The sequence below is a fragment of the Anolis carolinensis genome, chromosome 1 (assembly GCF_035594765.1).
Source record: "Anolis carolinensis isolate JA03-04 chromosome 1, rAnoCar3.1.pri, whole genome shotgun sequence".
Lineage (NCBI taxonomy): Eukaryota > Metazoa > Chordata > Lepidosauria > Squamata > Dactyloidae > Anolis > Anolis carolinensis.
In genome coordinates, this window is record NC_085841.1 from 190511100 (window position 1) to 190528090 (window position 16991).

Below are 16991 nucleotides of genomic sequence, written 5' to 3' on the forward strand. Positions count from 1 at the left end.
ACAAAATTTGTGTCAGTAAATGAAATGTACAATACTTTATCCTGTTAGAAAAAAGCTCCACCAATACCACTAAAACCCATTTTCTCTATAATATCTTTCAATGAATTATGAGTGGGCATTACATTCTTTCCACCTGATGATTTTACAAAGCACAGATTGAGTAGCTCAGAAATAGTTGTAATTGGGGGGTGGGGGTGGAACACCTGTAATTGTATATAGTACAGGTCTTAGAGATGGGACTCAAATATAAACACAAAATTCCTTTATGTTTTGTATCTTCTCTTGTACACATAACCTGAAGGTAATTTTGTACAAATATTTTCCTAATTTTCTGCATGAAACAAATTTTGTGGGCATTGAACTATCAGGAAGCAAAAATAACTCTTATCTCAAACACCAATGTGCGAATTTTTGGAGCATTTTAGATTTTGGAATTCCAGTTAAGGAATGTTCAACCTATACTTCCAGGTCCCTGTGTAAAAGGGATTGAGTCCTCAAAGAAGATAATAGTGCAAAGAAGGTCAACTGTGTAATGTTGTTCCAGTCAATCAAGCGGTAAGTAAGCTCTGCTGGATTCAATGGGACTTACTCCCAGATGCGGAAGTACAAAATTGTCTGCAATAAGTTAACATTTTCTACTAGGAGAAATGATATCATATGTGGGTTTTCGCTGTGAAGGGATCACAATGGGTTCTAGCATGCATTTGATATTGGCCTGGGTCATCAGGACTGTGCAATACATAAACCTGTCTATACACACTGTATATACGAAGTCATGTGTCATCCAATGCATACACACATACATTTGTATGGACTTGCTTCTGATTCCTGTAATTCTTCCTCCCAGAAAGGAGTGAAGTGGGGTGGTGGAGAGAAGGATCATAGGAACTGGACATATGTGTACAAATGTATGGTATGAGTCACACATGATGATGTACATGCAGTGTGTACCATGCGTGTGATCCCATTGCCCCATCACCTGGAGAAGACCATCTCTTTTGAAAACTGCATGTACTGGCTCATGCCCATTGCTGCAGAGAAATCCAGAAGAACAAGGACAACAGCATGGTGGAAGTTGAGAACTTCCAACTACAAGGGAAGCAAAGGACATCTTAACATTAGGGTCAGATCATTGGCACTTGAGCTACAGGGTCTCGCAGAACGTGTGCCACAAAGTGAACAACAATATTCTTTACTAATGGGGTACTGTGCCATTTCCTAGAAACTGCACACCCCAAATTATCAAAATATCATTAGAAGTGCTAATGGGTTTAACCATTTGTTTAATCAAATTCTCATATATTAAAGGGGGGAAGAATGAAACCAAATATTTCATTACCTGTATGTTCTCTCTCATGTCTGTCGCTTCTCTTAACGGATGTACTGCTAGTTTGAAGATGTCATCCAGAATCTTAAGGCCTGTATTCCTCAGCATAGTATAGTCTCTTGTTTTCATCCCAATTCTTGCAGTCAGACCACGCTTTTGTGTCTTCCCTCCTCCACTTCGATTTGTTATAGCAATGTGCACAAAAAGTGTAACATGCTCCATGACGTCTCCCACAAAAGAGCGCAGAGGTATATGTCTATAGCCAGGCTGCAAACACTCTAGAGGGATGGCACATTGACCTATGAACTCATCGCCAATATAATCATCATCCAACACAACAAACCGCATCATAGCAAGCTCTGGCAGATTTATCTCAAACTCAAAACTCTCATCAAAAATGGGGTTATCACTATTCTGCTGTACAGTTTTAGTTCTCTGCTCTGTACAATCTGCAGGAATACCATGGATTTCTAGGCAAACATAGGGATCTATGACATCCCCTTTAGCACAAGCACCTTTGGGTTTTGGAAAGTTCTGGCCGCTGATGATTTTGACATGTAGGACTTGAGGAGAAACCCCTGGGACTATGCCTTTTGTATTTGCACTGAAGTAAGAAATCTCTTCTCGCATAACAGAAGGTCTAAGGACATAACCACATCCCCCATTTTGTAAAAACCATCCTGTATGTAAATCCATCATGGGTCCTGGTGTTTGATAATTCATTGCGACTATCTGGCAGCCACAATTCCAAAAATCTTGTGGATTTAAGTTACTAGAATCTATTCTCATGGAACTAGGGTATATCCGAGACAGAAATTTCTTATTATAATTTACAAAGTCTTCTGGACACTCATTTGCAATTCGACTAGCTTCAGCTTCGCTGAAGGAACACATTTCCCAGTAATTTTGGTTTTTCATGGAGCTCTCAAAATCTGTGAACTGGACAGATTTACATATAGAGACAAGATCAGACAGTTCCTTGCATAACCAGGATCTCTTAGGTAACACCTCACACACTTCAGACATTCTTCGAGATACTTCAGCCTCTTCATCTTCATCACTGACTTCTCCTTCTAATAGATCTTCACCAGATGGCAGTTTCTTTCCTTTCACAATGATTTTCATTTTCAGTTTTTCTGGAGAGGGAAGATATGTTTCAGATGGAAATGGTGCATCAGTGTACAACTTGGTTCCAAAGGTCTTTTTCATTTGTTTCACCATGACTTTCTGCTGCTGTATAGAGCAGTGGTTTTCCAAACAGAGAATAAGAGGATACTCTGATGAAACAAAGGCTAATGTGTTGATCACATCGATGACACATTGAAATGATAAAGGTGAAGTCATGCTGTTACGATTACAGATTATGGGCTCCTTATCTGGTCCATCACAAACATCAAGTTCAATACTTCTACAGTTCATCTTCAGTGCTCTGACATAGCCATTGATATCTGCCGGCCCTCGGACCTGGTCTTCTATCAGGTAGGTATTGTGAGATGAATTGATATAATAATGTGATAAAGGCTGGGTCATGTCTTGGACAACCTTTTTATGTGTGGGATCAATAATTTCACATTCTGGGGACAACAAATATTGAGTAAATCCATCAATTGCAAGAAAACCCTTCAACTGCCCTTCCTCTGAAAATTCATACCTACGAATAATATCAAGACACATTTCTTCAGTTATATTTGTGACCCCTTGCTCAGCTTCTAAAAAAAGCATCAAGTCATTGGCATCTAAGTATTCTTTGTTTTTGGATATCTGGACCAGCAAAAAATAAACGTCAGGTCTAGTGCAGAGCTCAGTGTATGCTTCACAAAATTCCTCTTTTGTTACACGAGTTGTTAGTTTCTCTTTGCTCTTCTGGATTTCCTTAAATTTCAACCTGATTTTTGACTCCTTTAAGGCAGAGTTCAGCTGTTTTATTAATTCCACAGCTGTATCTTCTAACATGATCCCGTTGCCATCAACATCTGCAGCTTCAAACACAGATTTAAGCCACACAAATCGTGGAGTATTCTGACTACCTTCTATTAAATCCAGACATTGCTTGCTTCGGGAAACCAAGTATCTCAAACCTGATACCCAAATGTTGGCCACATCTGCTGAATTGGCAACTAAGTCCAGAGAGTTATAATTCCCCCCATGAATTATGGAAAAGGCACAGTCTTCAGAAATCTGATCCGCAAGAGTATTGTTTCTGAATGTTTCAGTGTTTTTACCCAATCGGATTTCTTTTACAGCAGAAATATCAAGTTTAGCCTTGTCAGGATCCTTTTTAGATGGCTCCCAACGTAGTGCTTGCATGTCAGGGTCAAGAGTAAAAAATCGATTATAAATACGAGAATTTGGCCGGATTTTCTTCAGTTCACAACCAGCTTGCATGAAGCTGATGCAGTCATTTGCACTACTGATTTTCTTCTCTGATGGCATGCTGCTGAAGGACACTGTTTTCTTCTGCCCACATTTTTGGTTTGCAGGGTCCTGTAAAGAAATTAAATATGAATATATTAACTATTTTTGATTAAATGAAAGACATACAGATTATATAAAAAGTATAAATGAAATTACTATTTTGAAAAATTAGACTACATAGATGCTATTTTGTACAAATAGAGACTATAATATGGAGTCTTCAGTTATCTTGAATTTATCATTAGTTTACTGTAGCACAACTATATATGGCTGTGTTGCATTAGATTCATTTGGCATATCATGAAATTTATTAAACTTCTTATTGACATCAATGGGACTCATATGCACACTTAACTACGTGCCTAAGAGTTAACAAGTGACCAAATAATCCACAGTAGCAAAGCGAAGTCAACATAATTATAATATGAGCAGTCATTGACTCCCACCTCAACTTATTCTGAGTCAAGTTCTACAAAATCATTAAGTACTATGAACAAATGTTAAGTTACTATGTTAAGTTACTGTTTGAGATGTGTCTCTTTCTAGCTGCATGGCTGAATCAAAATTAATCTTACAGAGCAGTTTGCCTATTTGTAATGCATTGACAGACTGTGTCCACTCATCAAAGGTATGAACAACATTGACAGAAATTAAATAATCTCCCACACCTCTCACATCTCCCAAACATGCTCTAGCAGATTAGAAGACCATCTTAAAATGAGCTGTGGGTGCATGAAGGATGTGAGGGGAGAGAGGAGGAGAAAGTCTTGCTGTACAGAAAAATGTTCCTTGCATGACATTGACTCAAATGCCAAATTCCCAAACCATAATTCTTAATGGGGTAGCGAAGTAGCTCACAATACAATCCTATCACCCTGCTCAGAGTTATGTCCTGAATTCAATAGTACTTACTGCCAGGCTAGATGTAAATAGGATAATAGCCTTTTAAAAATTCTACAAATCATGCTATTTAAACAATAGTATAATTATAAAAAAATGTAACCATTAGTAGAGTGCCCAGCTGCAAGATTCAACCACTGCCAGCAGTTTCACTCCGAAATGCATAAAGCAGTATGATCCAACAATATACGGTCCTACAACAGAAAAGACACTTCCTTATTCTGCCAAGTGATGTAGAGTAGTTAATTTTATGAACTTTACTTAAATTAATAAACCACATATTTTCTCTCCTTCCTTTCTAATGATATTATGGACAAGCAGACTCTAAGCATTCCATTTGTGTAATCTAATCACTGAAGATGGGAACTTTGTCAGCACTAGGGAACAAATGATGTTGTACAGTCAGCATCCCACTTTGGGGATTATTACCAAAAAAACAAAACAAAAACCTAACAACATCAATATGTGGTAGGAGGGAAACCTATTCATTAAAAATGGAGAGAAGGTGCAGGAGAGATGAATAAATTGTGAATTGTGTGTGCTTGTGATCATTCACAAAGATATGATAACTATTAAATACCAGGACCCATTTTAAAAGACTGCTTATTGTACAATAACAACAGCTAGAAGTTACCTTCCATTTGAAACTTACTTCACACATTGTTGTAAAGTAGCTACCTATGTAAGAAATGGCCCATTACCAAATTGTAATGTGAGTTGGATAAGTACATCAATTGGTGCATATACATTGCCTGCACGTATTGACCATGAAGTGACTTGCATACAACGTCAACAACCATATAATCCAGTTCAATGGGGATTTTATACAGCTGTGTGGAAGGGGCCTTAGGCTTCTAGGACTTGTAATTCAACAATAACTGAATGTGTACACTATATAGTAGGAGCCCTGGTGGCAAAATGGTTAAAGCACTGAGCTGGAGACCGAAAGGTCCCAGGTTCAAACCCCGGGAGCGGCGGGAGCGACCGCTGTTAGCTCCAGCTCCTGCCAACCTAGCAGTTGGAAAACATGCAAATGTGAGTAGATCAATAGGTACCGCTCCGGCGGGAAGGTAACGGCGCTCCATGCAGTCATGCCGGCCACATGACCTTGGAGGTGTCTATGGACAACACTGGCTCTTCGGCTTAGAAATGGAGATGAGCACCAACCCCCAGAGTCAGACATGACTGGACTTAACATCAGGGGAAACCTTTACCTTTACCTTACACTATATAGTGGAGATAGAGAGAAAAACTAAACTTCTACAAATTAAAAGAGTACAGAAAATGAAACACTAACATGGAAAAATGGAAATATATTTCCAGACTCTTCTATCAACGCATGCTCTTCCCCATAATTCCTAGCCAAGGTCAATATATGTCATTATCTATCAACTTCCAGAAACCTCTGCCAATAGAGCAGATCTTCAGAGATTCTCTGAATTGTAGGCCAACATAATTTGAGAACTCAAAATTGGAAACCATTATCTTAAATTCAAACACATGTTACTTCTTTTCCACCAAAAATTATTTTCCTCCCTTATTACCTCGTTTTCCACCGCTTCAATAGATGTAGTGGGAACAGATAAGAATTGTGGATCCGCCATTTTCCGCTTGCTAACACGTTCCCTGGGCAACCCAGATGGGCAAAATGGCAGATCTATTTTTCATTCCAATGGCTCAGCCAATCAGATTTTCAAAGGCAAACAGTCAATGAACTCCGAAGAGAACACTTTCCATCCAATTAAAATTCATGGCTGCAGCTTTAAGTAAGTAAGTACAGTGTTCCTTCACTACTTCACGGTTCACTTTTTGCGGGTTTGCTGTTTTGCGGTTTTTCAATAAACTCTAAAAGACTATTATAAATCATAAAAAATTACAATTTACAGCCCAAGGAAGGGAGGAAGGAGAAGCCAAAGAGAGAGAAAAGGAGCCCAAGCGGCAACGGGAGGAGAAGGAGGCAATTTATCAACACACAATTGGTTAATAAAGACTTAAAATAGTGTATAACTACTAAAATAATGTATACATATTAAAATAAATATAGTGTCCCTACTTTGCGGATTTTCAGCTATTAGTGAGGGAACACTGTAAATCTTTATTTCCATCCTACCCTATCTCCTCGTGAGGACTCAGGCCAGATCACAGCATAAAAGGCAAACATTTGATGCCGTAAAAGGCAACAATAGGCTAAAACAATTCAAAATAAACAAAACAGAGCATTTGACAATAAAGCAGACTCCATAAAAACAACAATAATACATTAAACAATGTTAATAAAACAAAATTAAAAGCCATGTCTAAATTCCATTACTTATTTCATAGTGCCAGATCTTTAAACATTCACATCTCTATATGCCTGGGTACATAGGATAGTTTCTATTTGCTTCCTAAAGGAGGACAGTGATAAGGCCATTCTGATCTCCTTCAGGAGGGAGTTCCAGAGGCAGGGGGCAACTACAAAGAAGGCCCTCTCTCTTGTCCCCACCGGCCAGGTTTGAGACAGGGGTGGGACTGAGTGGAAGGCCCCCTCTGATGATCGCAATGGCCAAGCAGGTTTATAAGCGTGGATGCGGCTTGTCAAATAGTCTGGGCCCGAACTATTAGGGGCTTTGTAGGTAATGACCAGCACTTTGTATCTAGCCCGGTAGCAGATTGGAAGCCAGTGGAGTTGCCACAGCATGGGAATTGTTCTCTCCTTGTACGGTACTCCTGTTAATAGCCTAGCTGTTGATCTCTGAATCAGCTGCAGCTTCCGAGTGCCCTTTAAAGGCAGCCCCACATAGAGTGCATTGCAGTAGTCCAGTCGGGATGTAACTAAGACATGTACTACCATGACCAGATTCAGTGTCCACCGTTATAGGCGCAGCTGGCACACAAGCTTTAATTATGCAAAGGCATTCTTGGCCACCACCGACACTTGAACCTCAAGAGTCAGTAATGAATCCACAATCATCCCAAGCTGCGTAACTTTGTCTTTAGGGGTAACCACATTCAGCACAAGTTGTATCCCTATACCCTGATCTGCCTTCCAACTGACCAGGAGCACCTCTGTCTTGTCAGGATTTAATTTCAATCTACTCTTGAAGTCCTTTGGGAAACTCAACTTTAGTACAACAAATATATTAAAATATTTAGATCCTTTCTACCAATCTTCAACATGAAAAACAAACAGGAAATGTCATAGAATCATAGAATCATAGAATAGTAGAGCTGGAGGAGACCTCATGGGCCATCCAGTCCAACCCACTGCCAAGTAGCAGGAAATCGCGTTCAAAGCACCCCCAACAGATGGCCATCCAGCCTCTGCTTAAAAGCCTCCAAAGAAGGAGCCTCCACCACAATCTAGGGCAGAGAGTTCCACTGCCAAACAGCTCTCACTGTGAGGAAGTTCTTCCTGATGTTCAGGTCGAATCTCCTTTCCTGTAGTTTGAAGCCGTTGTTCTACATCCTAGTCTGCAGGGCAGCAGAAAACAAGCTTGCTCCCTCCTCCCTATGACTTCACATATTTGTACATGGCTATCATGTCTCCTCTCAGCTTTCTCTTCTGCAGGTTAAACATGCCCAGTTCTTTAAGCCGCTTCTCATAGGGCTTGTTGTCCAGACCTTTGATCATTTTAGTTGCCCTCCTCTGGACGCTTTCCAGCTTGTCAACATCTCCCTTCAATTGAGGTGCCCAGAATTGGACACAGTATTCCAGGTGTGGTCTGGAAATTAAAAATAAAATTGTGTTTTAGGTCAGAAGACTATCAAAGTCTGACCCAGAAGATACTAAGATGAACTTATATGACTATTATTAGCATTATTATTATTATTATTACTACTGCTGCTGCTACTTACTACGACGACAACAACGTTTATGTTTATTTATACCCTGCTTTTTTCTTTCACAAGGAGAGTGGCTTTCTGGTTAAAAGAAGCCTCCCACTTTCCTAGCCTTTTCTTCTGGCTTTTAATTCTGGATTTCAGAATTTCCCCCGAAACTGATGCTTTCATGACTTTGAGTGAAACCTGATCTTCTGAGGAAAGGTACTGCCTGCTTGTGGGTTTTGAAGTAAGTTCTAATTTGATGAATTCCTGGGTCTTGTGAACCTCCCCTGCCACCCTTTTACTTCTTACATGTGTGGCCTTCATTTCTAAATGTTTCTTCTCATCTTCAGTTTGTAATCAAGCCAAAGGAACACCATGAAAAAATTCTACATAGAAGGGGAGCTTCTATTTTGGCCCAATGTGTCTATTTATAATATTAAAGCCTGGGTAATTGCATATCACTTTTGGAGTTTACTTTATTTTTAAATAAGATTTCTTCCAGCAAATTGAAGCCTTTGACTTAACATGACTATTTTGCAATCTCTGTTTGTAGCATAGCACCATCCTGAAATGGATTTCAGTATGTATGCTCTAGCGTAAAATTACATGTGTTGAATAGCAACATCGCCTCAGTCTTCATACCTGGTTTAGAAGGGAAGGAAATTATGCAATTTGTTATAATAACAATACTAAAATATTAGAATACCACATTTGAAAACAATACTTATCGGTATATAATGGACGTTCCCATAATGGGACTCATCCAGCTGGCATTGTCAACCCAGTCTACTAACTTATGAACACAAGTTATTGCTCGGTCGGTGTATGGATCAAACTACTCCAAAGCACACGTATTGATCACGGTGTTCCTGGATAATACTAACTCTCTTTACTTCTTATACGAAAGTTATTAAAATGTCAGACACCTTTGTGACTTTCGGCCCACACTGTTTAAGTGGGTTTGAGAGTGGCACCTGGAAACTCCAGTGTCGATGGAAGAAGTAAATACATCCCAGGTTTTAACCCAGTTTTTAAAGCAGCTATACAAAGCACTCAAACCTATACCAAACCGTAAATAAAACAAGACCGAGTGCTAAAGTTCAGGTTAAAATCTAGAACATGTGTACCATGCCACTCATATCAGAGTTACCAGAAGGTCATGATATTGAATCAATATGCAAACAAAGGATATACTAGTACTTCCTCTTCCACCCTTAATTCCATCACCTTCCTCTAGGAATGGGTCAGAAAATCAACAACTTCCTTCCCTACTCAAAAAGCGAGTCTTTCACATAAATCCTGACTAGAAACTATGAAAAGATATTTCAGGCTGGATCTATAATGCCATATAATCCAGATGATCAATGCAGATAATCCACACTATCTGCTTTGATCTGGATTATATGAGTCTACACTGCCTTATAATCCAGATCAAATCGAGTAATCTGGATTTTATATGGCAGTGTAGATCCAGCTTTAGGCCGCTTCTACAATGCCATATAATACAGATCAAATCAGATGATCCACATCATCTGAGTCTATTGTGAGTCTACACTACCATATAATCCAGTTTGAAGCAGACAACCTGGACTTTATACAGCATTGTAGAAGGAGCCCTGGGCCCCTTCCACACCGCTGAATAAAATCCCACATTATCTGCTCTGAACTGAAATATATGGCAGTGTGGACTCAAAGCAGATATTGTGGGATTTTCTGCCTTGATATTCTGGGTTATATGGCTGTGTGGAATGGCCAGCAATTTCCTCCCCACCTTCATCTGCTTTGACAGCTGAAATGTCTTTTCACAGCCTCTTGTTGTAATTGGAGCTTGGAAGAAAGGACACTGTAGGAAAAAAGAAAAACTAGATCTAAGGGGGTTTACAAGTATTTAAAAAACAGGACGGTATTAAAATTATTCATATAAAAGTTTTTTAAAAGTTGAGTTTTAATTAAAAAAAGACACAGAAAAGAAAGTGGAAGCAGAATAACCAAAGAATTTGGAAATAAGTAACAAACCTTTAAAGTTCTGGTACCTATTAGTCTCTATTAGTGGAATGATTAGTAGACCTGCAATGACAGGCAAATTGACTTCACACACCGATCTACTGTAGTTCTCACTATGATGACTATGATTACAATAAGCAGAAAGCTAATGAAGCCAGCACATTAGGTCAGTCTTGTTATTATATCTCCAACACTTTTTTCTTTCAAAAGTGTCGCATTATAATTCATGGCAATGCCTGTGTGCTGAGGAGGAATGAAAGTGGCTAATTATATCAGGGTGGCCCTTGATTATCCTTTCCACGTGTTACTTAAGTGGAAAACCGTGCCAAATTTGTGCTGCCTTCATCCATTTACAAAGCAGAACAGAATAAATTCAAGATGCTTTGCCTTTGAGTTGATTTTAGCTTATGACAAGAAAGCAACCTAGCCATCTACATGTTGTGGGACTGCAAAATCCATCACCCCAACATAGTCATGAATGAGTGAAGAGATGTGTACTGGTATACCAGTCCAAGAATATCATAGCACCATGTTACTTATCCGCTAGACATGGCAAGTTCTCTTAACAAATTGAAGTACAGTGAAATCTCTGTGTCCACAGATTCAATATTGGTTGATTCAAACATCCAAGGCTTAGAAATATTCCAAGAAAAAAATCCAAAAAAGCAAACCTTGATTCTGTCATATAATGGACACCATTTTATTACACCATTGGATATCATGGGATTTGAGTATCCAGGGATTTTGGTATCCACAAGGGTCTTGGAAACACAGCAGATACCAAGGACCCACTGTATATTCTTTATACATTCATTCATTCATACATACATAGGTAAAGGTTTCCCCTGACATTAAGACTCTGGGGGTTGGTGCTCATCTCCATTTCTAAGCCGAAGAGCCGGCATTGTCCGTAGACACCTCCAAGGTAATGTGGCCGGCATTGTTGCATGGAGCACTGTTACCTTCCCGCCGGAGCGGTACCTATTGAGCTACTCACATTTGCATGTTTTCAAACTGCTAGGTTGGCAGGAGCTGGGGCTAACAGCGGGCGCTCATTCCGCTCCCGGGATTTGAACCTGGGACCTTTCGGTCTGCAAGTCCATTCATACAAATATTCGTACAAAATAAATTCCAAAAAACAAAGCTTGATTTTGCCATTTTATTTAACAGTCATATAATGAACAATTATTATTGACCTCCATGTTGTGGAGACAGTTAATCGATTCCAGGTTTTGAAAAGTTTTTAAAAAGCTCTCCAGAGCGATGGACTCATTAAGGCAGTAGTTCTCAACCTTCTAAATGCCGTGACCCCTCAATCCAGTTCTTCATGTTGTGGTGACCCTCAACCATAAAATTATTTTCATTGCTACTTCATAACTGTAATTTTGCTACTGTTATGAATCGTAATGTAAATATCTGATATGCAGGATCTATTTTTAATTACTGGATCAAATTTGGCACGAATACCCGATATGCACAAATTTGAATACTGGTGGGGTTGGGGGGGGGGGGTGATTTTGTCATTTGGGAGTTGTAGTTACTAGGATTTATAGTTCACCTGCAATCAAAGAGCATTCTGAACTCCACCATTAATGGAACTGAACAAAACTTGGCACACAGAACTCCCATGACCAACAGAAAATACCGAAAGGGTTTGGTGGGCATTGACCTTGAGTTTGGAATTGTAGTTCACCTACATCCAAAGAGCACTGTGAAAGCGAACAATGATGAATCTGGATCAAACTTGGCACAAATACTCAATATGCCCAAATTTGAAAACTGGTAGAGTTTGTGGAAAATAGATTTTAAAATTTGGGAGTTTTAGTTGCTGGGATAGTTCACCAACAACCAAAGAGCCCCTTGAACCCCACCAATGACAAAATTGGGCCAAACTTCCCATACAGAACCCACATGACCAACAGAAAATACTGGACTTTGGCAACCCCTCTGACAACCCCCTCACGACTCCCCCCCCCCCGGGGCCCCGTCCCCCAGGTTGAGAAATGCTGCATTAAGAAGTCAGAGCCTGAATCTAGCAATTCCTAGCTAGTCCCCAAACTGTTATGTAGTCACTTCACTCAACACAAAACAGTGAACTAACATGCCACTGAAGATAATACATGAATTTGAAAGATGTGGGTGCAATAAGACACTCCTATCTAGGATACTTTTACAGCCACTGAGCATTTAGAAAATATTTTCCCTGCCACCGCCAAAGCCATCAATACACTGTTAGCCTGGATGCTATCTATACCATGCTATATATTGCTTTCAAAGAGTAGAGCTGACTCTTTGTAGTAGTTTGAGATAGATAACCTTCAGCCGGTATGAAAATAATTTGTTTTTAAAGAAGACTACAAAACATGGTTTTGAATCTGCTTCATGACTAACTCTTTTAGCTAAGAGATTCACAGAGATTATCACAGATCTCAGTCACAAGGCATATATCAGCTGCAATCTTCTTCTCAAGGAAACTATAGTCCATTGTATTAAAGTCTTTAAAACAGTATGATTAGGATCGCTCTACAACTGATAGAATTACTTAAATTGGAATGAATGGCTGTTCATCCATCTCTCTGTTATTTAACACTGCTCCGTGTAATTGAATAAGCTGGTAATTCCATCACTGGCCTCTATCATGTTGGATCAAAATAATCCTTTTCAAATTAATCTTTCCCATTCTGACATATCATGGAACTAGATAAGTGGGAGCCAGCCCAAGCAGTAACAGTATGAACTTCCTTTTTAGTAACATAGTATTTTTATTGAAAGGAAAAATAATAATACAAAAAAAATCAAATGACCAGATGATAAAGTTATTTTTAAAGAAAATATTATTCATCCAGCTACTATAATAACTTTATTTTTGTATCCCGCCTCCATCTCTGCAAAGGGACTCGAGGCGGCTTACATGGGGACAAGCTCGAGCAACATAGTTAAAATATACGTAACACAATAAAGTTTATACAACAACATCATAAAACAATATAAAACAACATCATATAACACAGTATAAAGACAATTGAACAACCAATGGCCTGATATCCTAAACAGCTATTGGATTCGGGCGGGTGGGCGGGCAGGTGAAAATCAGTTGGAAGGGCAGGGCTGATATATAAAGTGCAAAAACCAAATGACAAAATTGGGAATAGAGGGCAATGTAAAAACAGAGCACTATGTCAATGGATGGAGAATAATACTACTAACACTATGATGTTTGATGTTCAAAACAGCCATCTACACACTTCGCCATAATATCACCACGTTATTCTATCTCATACCACCCAGTTTCCTGCTCTATTCTATCCTCCACCAACATTCACCATGCACTGCCCAAACTAAGCAAGGTTGATAAAACTTAGTGATTTTTCAAAAATCAAATCAAATTTTAAAAAGTGGATTTTGAATTTGTATTGGGTTTTCTATACTTAAATCAGATTCCATTTTTTCCTTTTGAAAATAGCCAAATGGATTCTAGGTTAATGATATCATAAATCCTAATTATATAGCTTCTACTTCTATTCAATAAATATGATCTCAGTGGTTTATGGAGTTGAGCAATTGAAAGGATATTCTAAAATATTTGGAAATAGTTGAAAAGTATGTTTCTGAGTGTTGAAATCTCTAGTGAGAATCATCATCAGAACAGGACTACAAACCTGTTGCTGCTTTACTTTTAAGTGCTACGTACATTGATGGTGTGATCTAAATGATGAAATTAAGAATAGGAATAAGAATCATGAACCGATGAGAATAGTCACAGTTCAGGACTTAAGACCTCATCACATGGAGGTTGAGAATAATCTCTGCACTTCTCTGTGCTGCCGGTACGGAGTCCCCCAAAGCCCATCAAATGTCACACAGCCACTTCTGGCAGGGTTCCACTGGACTCTGTGCTGGCAGTGCAGAGAAACAGAGCCCATAGGAGTTGGGTGCACATCCAACTCTTCACAGAACAAACCGCAGAGGAAGTGGGAAAAAGCTGGGGACAGCAGGGAAACTTTGGAAGTAGGGATCACATGACCCACGATGGTAAGGGGGCACAGTGTTACGCTACCCCATAGTTTTCCTTCCTGTCTCCCCGCTGTCCCCCGCTTCTTGGTCTCAATGTGATGAAGTCCTTATTCTGTACGAAATTTGCACATGCTTGCTTTGCATAGACAATAACATTTTATGCACAGGAAATAACATTTTCTGCATAGAAAATAATATGGTATTTCTGTGTTTTCATTGCAAGTGGAAATTTTGTGCAGAATGTCCCAATTCTAAATACTAGTACATTTTGGAAACTGCATGGTTTGCAAGGCATGTTTTACAACAAGAAAAATTGCTAAAACTAACTTGTTTCCTTTGCATAGAAACTTAGTGTAAAATGATATCTCAGGTGGAGATATACCAATTCAGAATAGTTGCTTAGTGCGTATAAACCTTCTAATGAAACCTACATTTCTGATTATCTATATATATAAAAATGTAATGTGCGTAATTCCCATGGAGTAAACAACAAAACCACTAGACCAAATCACAACAAATTTAGCCACAAAAGACATACTCATCCAATCTTTTTTTAATAGGAATTTTTATTTTTTTAAATATAGTCATCCAATCAATGTCTTTCAATCAAAAACCCTTAAAAATTAGGTCCAAATTACAGAAAACTCTCCAAAATCAAAAATGGGCTGCAATCCCATTCAATGCTAATCAAGGTGACTAATTTCAACATTCATACTTGCCTCCACAAACAAAAAACTCATTTAGGATGATGCCACAGCAGTGCGTGGCCGAGCACATCTAGTAAATGTATATTTTATTAATGACAATGTACCCTTTGCTAAAAAACACAATTATATATAATTTTTCTCACTGCTGTTTTAATCTGTTTCTTAAACTGTTAAAATCAAGTCTTTTAGAGAGAAGTGTTTTAAAAGATTACTTAAACAAATTTGATTTTAATCAGGTCAACCATGTGATCTTTCTAGGTATTTTTACTGCCCTTTAGCGATTGTTTTTCTCAGAATTGTCCACAGTCTTTGATAAAGCTTATTCTTCTTTCAAGTCTGCTGATACCACACTTCTGCCCGCAGGTGGAAGTGTTTAAATTACATAAGCAAGAACTGTCATCTCTGAACCTCGGGAAATGATTTAAAATCAGATCCCATGACATATAACTCTTGCTGGTTCTGCACATAATGCAGTCTGGTCAGTGCAGAACCAACCTCTGTTACCCAAAAGTCTACTTCATTCATGACAAGTTTTGTATAATGGAACAACCACTGACTAGTCTTTAAATTGATAGATTAAAAAGAAAAATACACTAATTAACTGTCAAAGACAAAGATTGTGGTATGTTTAGATTGTCAGAAATACTAAAAAATTAACTAGGTATTTTTAATTACAAAAATGTGAGTCAAGCACTGAAAGAGTTAAATAAGCTAGCATTGCCCTGAGGAGAGTGATTAGGCCGAAGCATGTTAAAGTTAGTGGGCCAAAGTTAATGCCATCCTGAGGAGAGTGAGTAGGCCGAAGCCTGTAAGAGTTAATGGGCCAAAGCTAGTGTCATCCCGAGGAGTGTGAGAAGGCTTGGTGCAAGAGAAGCCTCAGGTTAAAAGGCTCATGTGTGAGGCTTCAGTGTGAAGGCTGCTGTGTGTAAAGCTACTGTGTGAAGCTCCTGTGTAAGTTTGGAATGAGAGGAGACTCTGGGAGAGAACAAAGCTGTTTATCTGCATGTGAGGATAGAATGGTGTGGAAGAAGAGAGCTGAATATGCCCTCTTGAGCTCAGTAGAGGAAAGACAAATTATAAAGATAACTACGAGGGTTGAATGAAAAGTAATGCCTCCACCTTCGTAACTCCTCAACAGATGGCAGTACTGGTATGCGGCAGGTACTGGCTTGTTCAGTAGACTCTCCTCTAAAGTTCCATTTGGCGGGAAGTCTTAGCATTGAACGGTTGTGTTCTTAAAGTGCAAAGTATGGAACCCTGTGCAGACGGTCAGTCAATGCAACTTAAGCAACATGCAGTCATTGAATTCTTGACAGCCGAAGGTGTCACCCCAAAGGAGATTCATCAGAGAATGCAAGCTGTTTATGGAAATTGTATTGATGTGAGTACTGTGCGTCGTTGGGTGAGTAAGTTTAAAGATGCTGAGGTGGGAACATCTGACTTGCGTGACAAACAAAGATTTGGACGTCCTGTGACAGCAACCACCGAGTTTCACATGCAAAAGGTTGACAGATTGATTCAGGATGATCATCGTATCACTCAGAGAGAAATGTCAAGCATAATCGACATTTCAAAAGAACGTGTGGGTCACATTATTGCTTTGCTTGGCTATAGGAAGATCTGTGCATGATGGGTATCCAGGATGCTGACACCTGAAATGAAAGCGCACAGACTTGAAATTTGCCAGGAACTCCTCTTGCGTTACGAGAATGAAGGTGACGCCTTTCTCCTTTGGGGTGACACCTTCTGCTGTCAAGAATTCAATGACTGCATGTTGCTTAAGTCGCATTGACCAACCATCTGTGCAGGGTTCCACA

The 16991-nt window shown here is 39.1% G+C and overlaps 1 protein-coding gene across 3 annotated transcripts in view; it reads right to left on the minus strand.

The window, feature by feature from the left end:
- plcl1 (phospholipase C like 1 (inactive)) overlaps nt 1-16991 on the minus strand; it is a 278934-nt gene that overhangs the window by 58849 nt on the left and 203094 nt on the right. For 2 of the 3 annotated variants that reach the window (XM_062962738.1, XM_008120065.3), the window contains exon 2: nt 1340-3811. In XM_062962738.1, the coding sequence (XP_062818808.1) occupies nt 1340-3811 (2472 nt within the window). Of the gene's footprint in view, nt 1-1339; nt 3812-6186; nt 6307-16991 lie in introns of those variants that run through there. The other variant, XM_062962740.1, reaches the window with a different exon arrangement.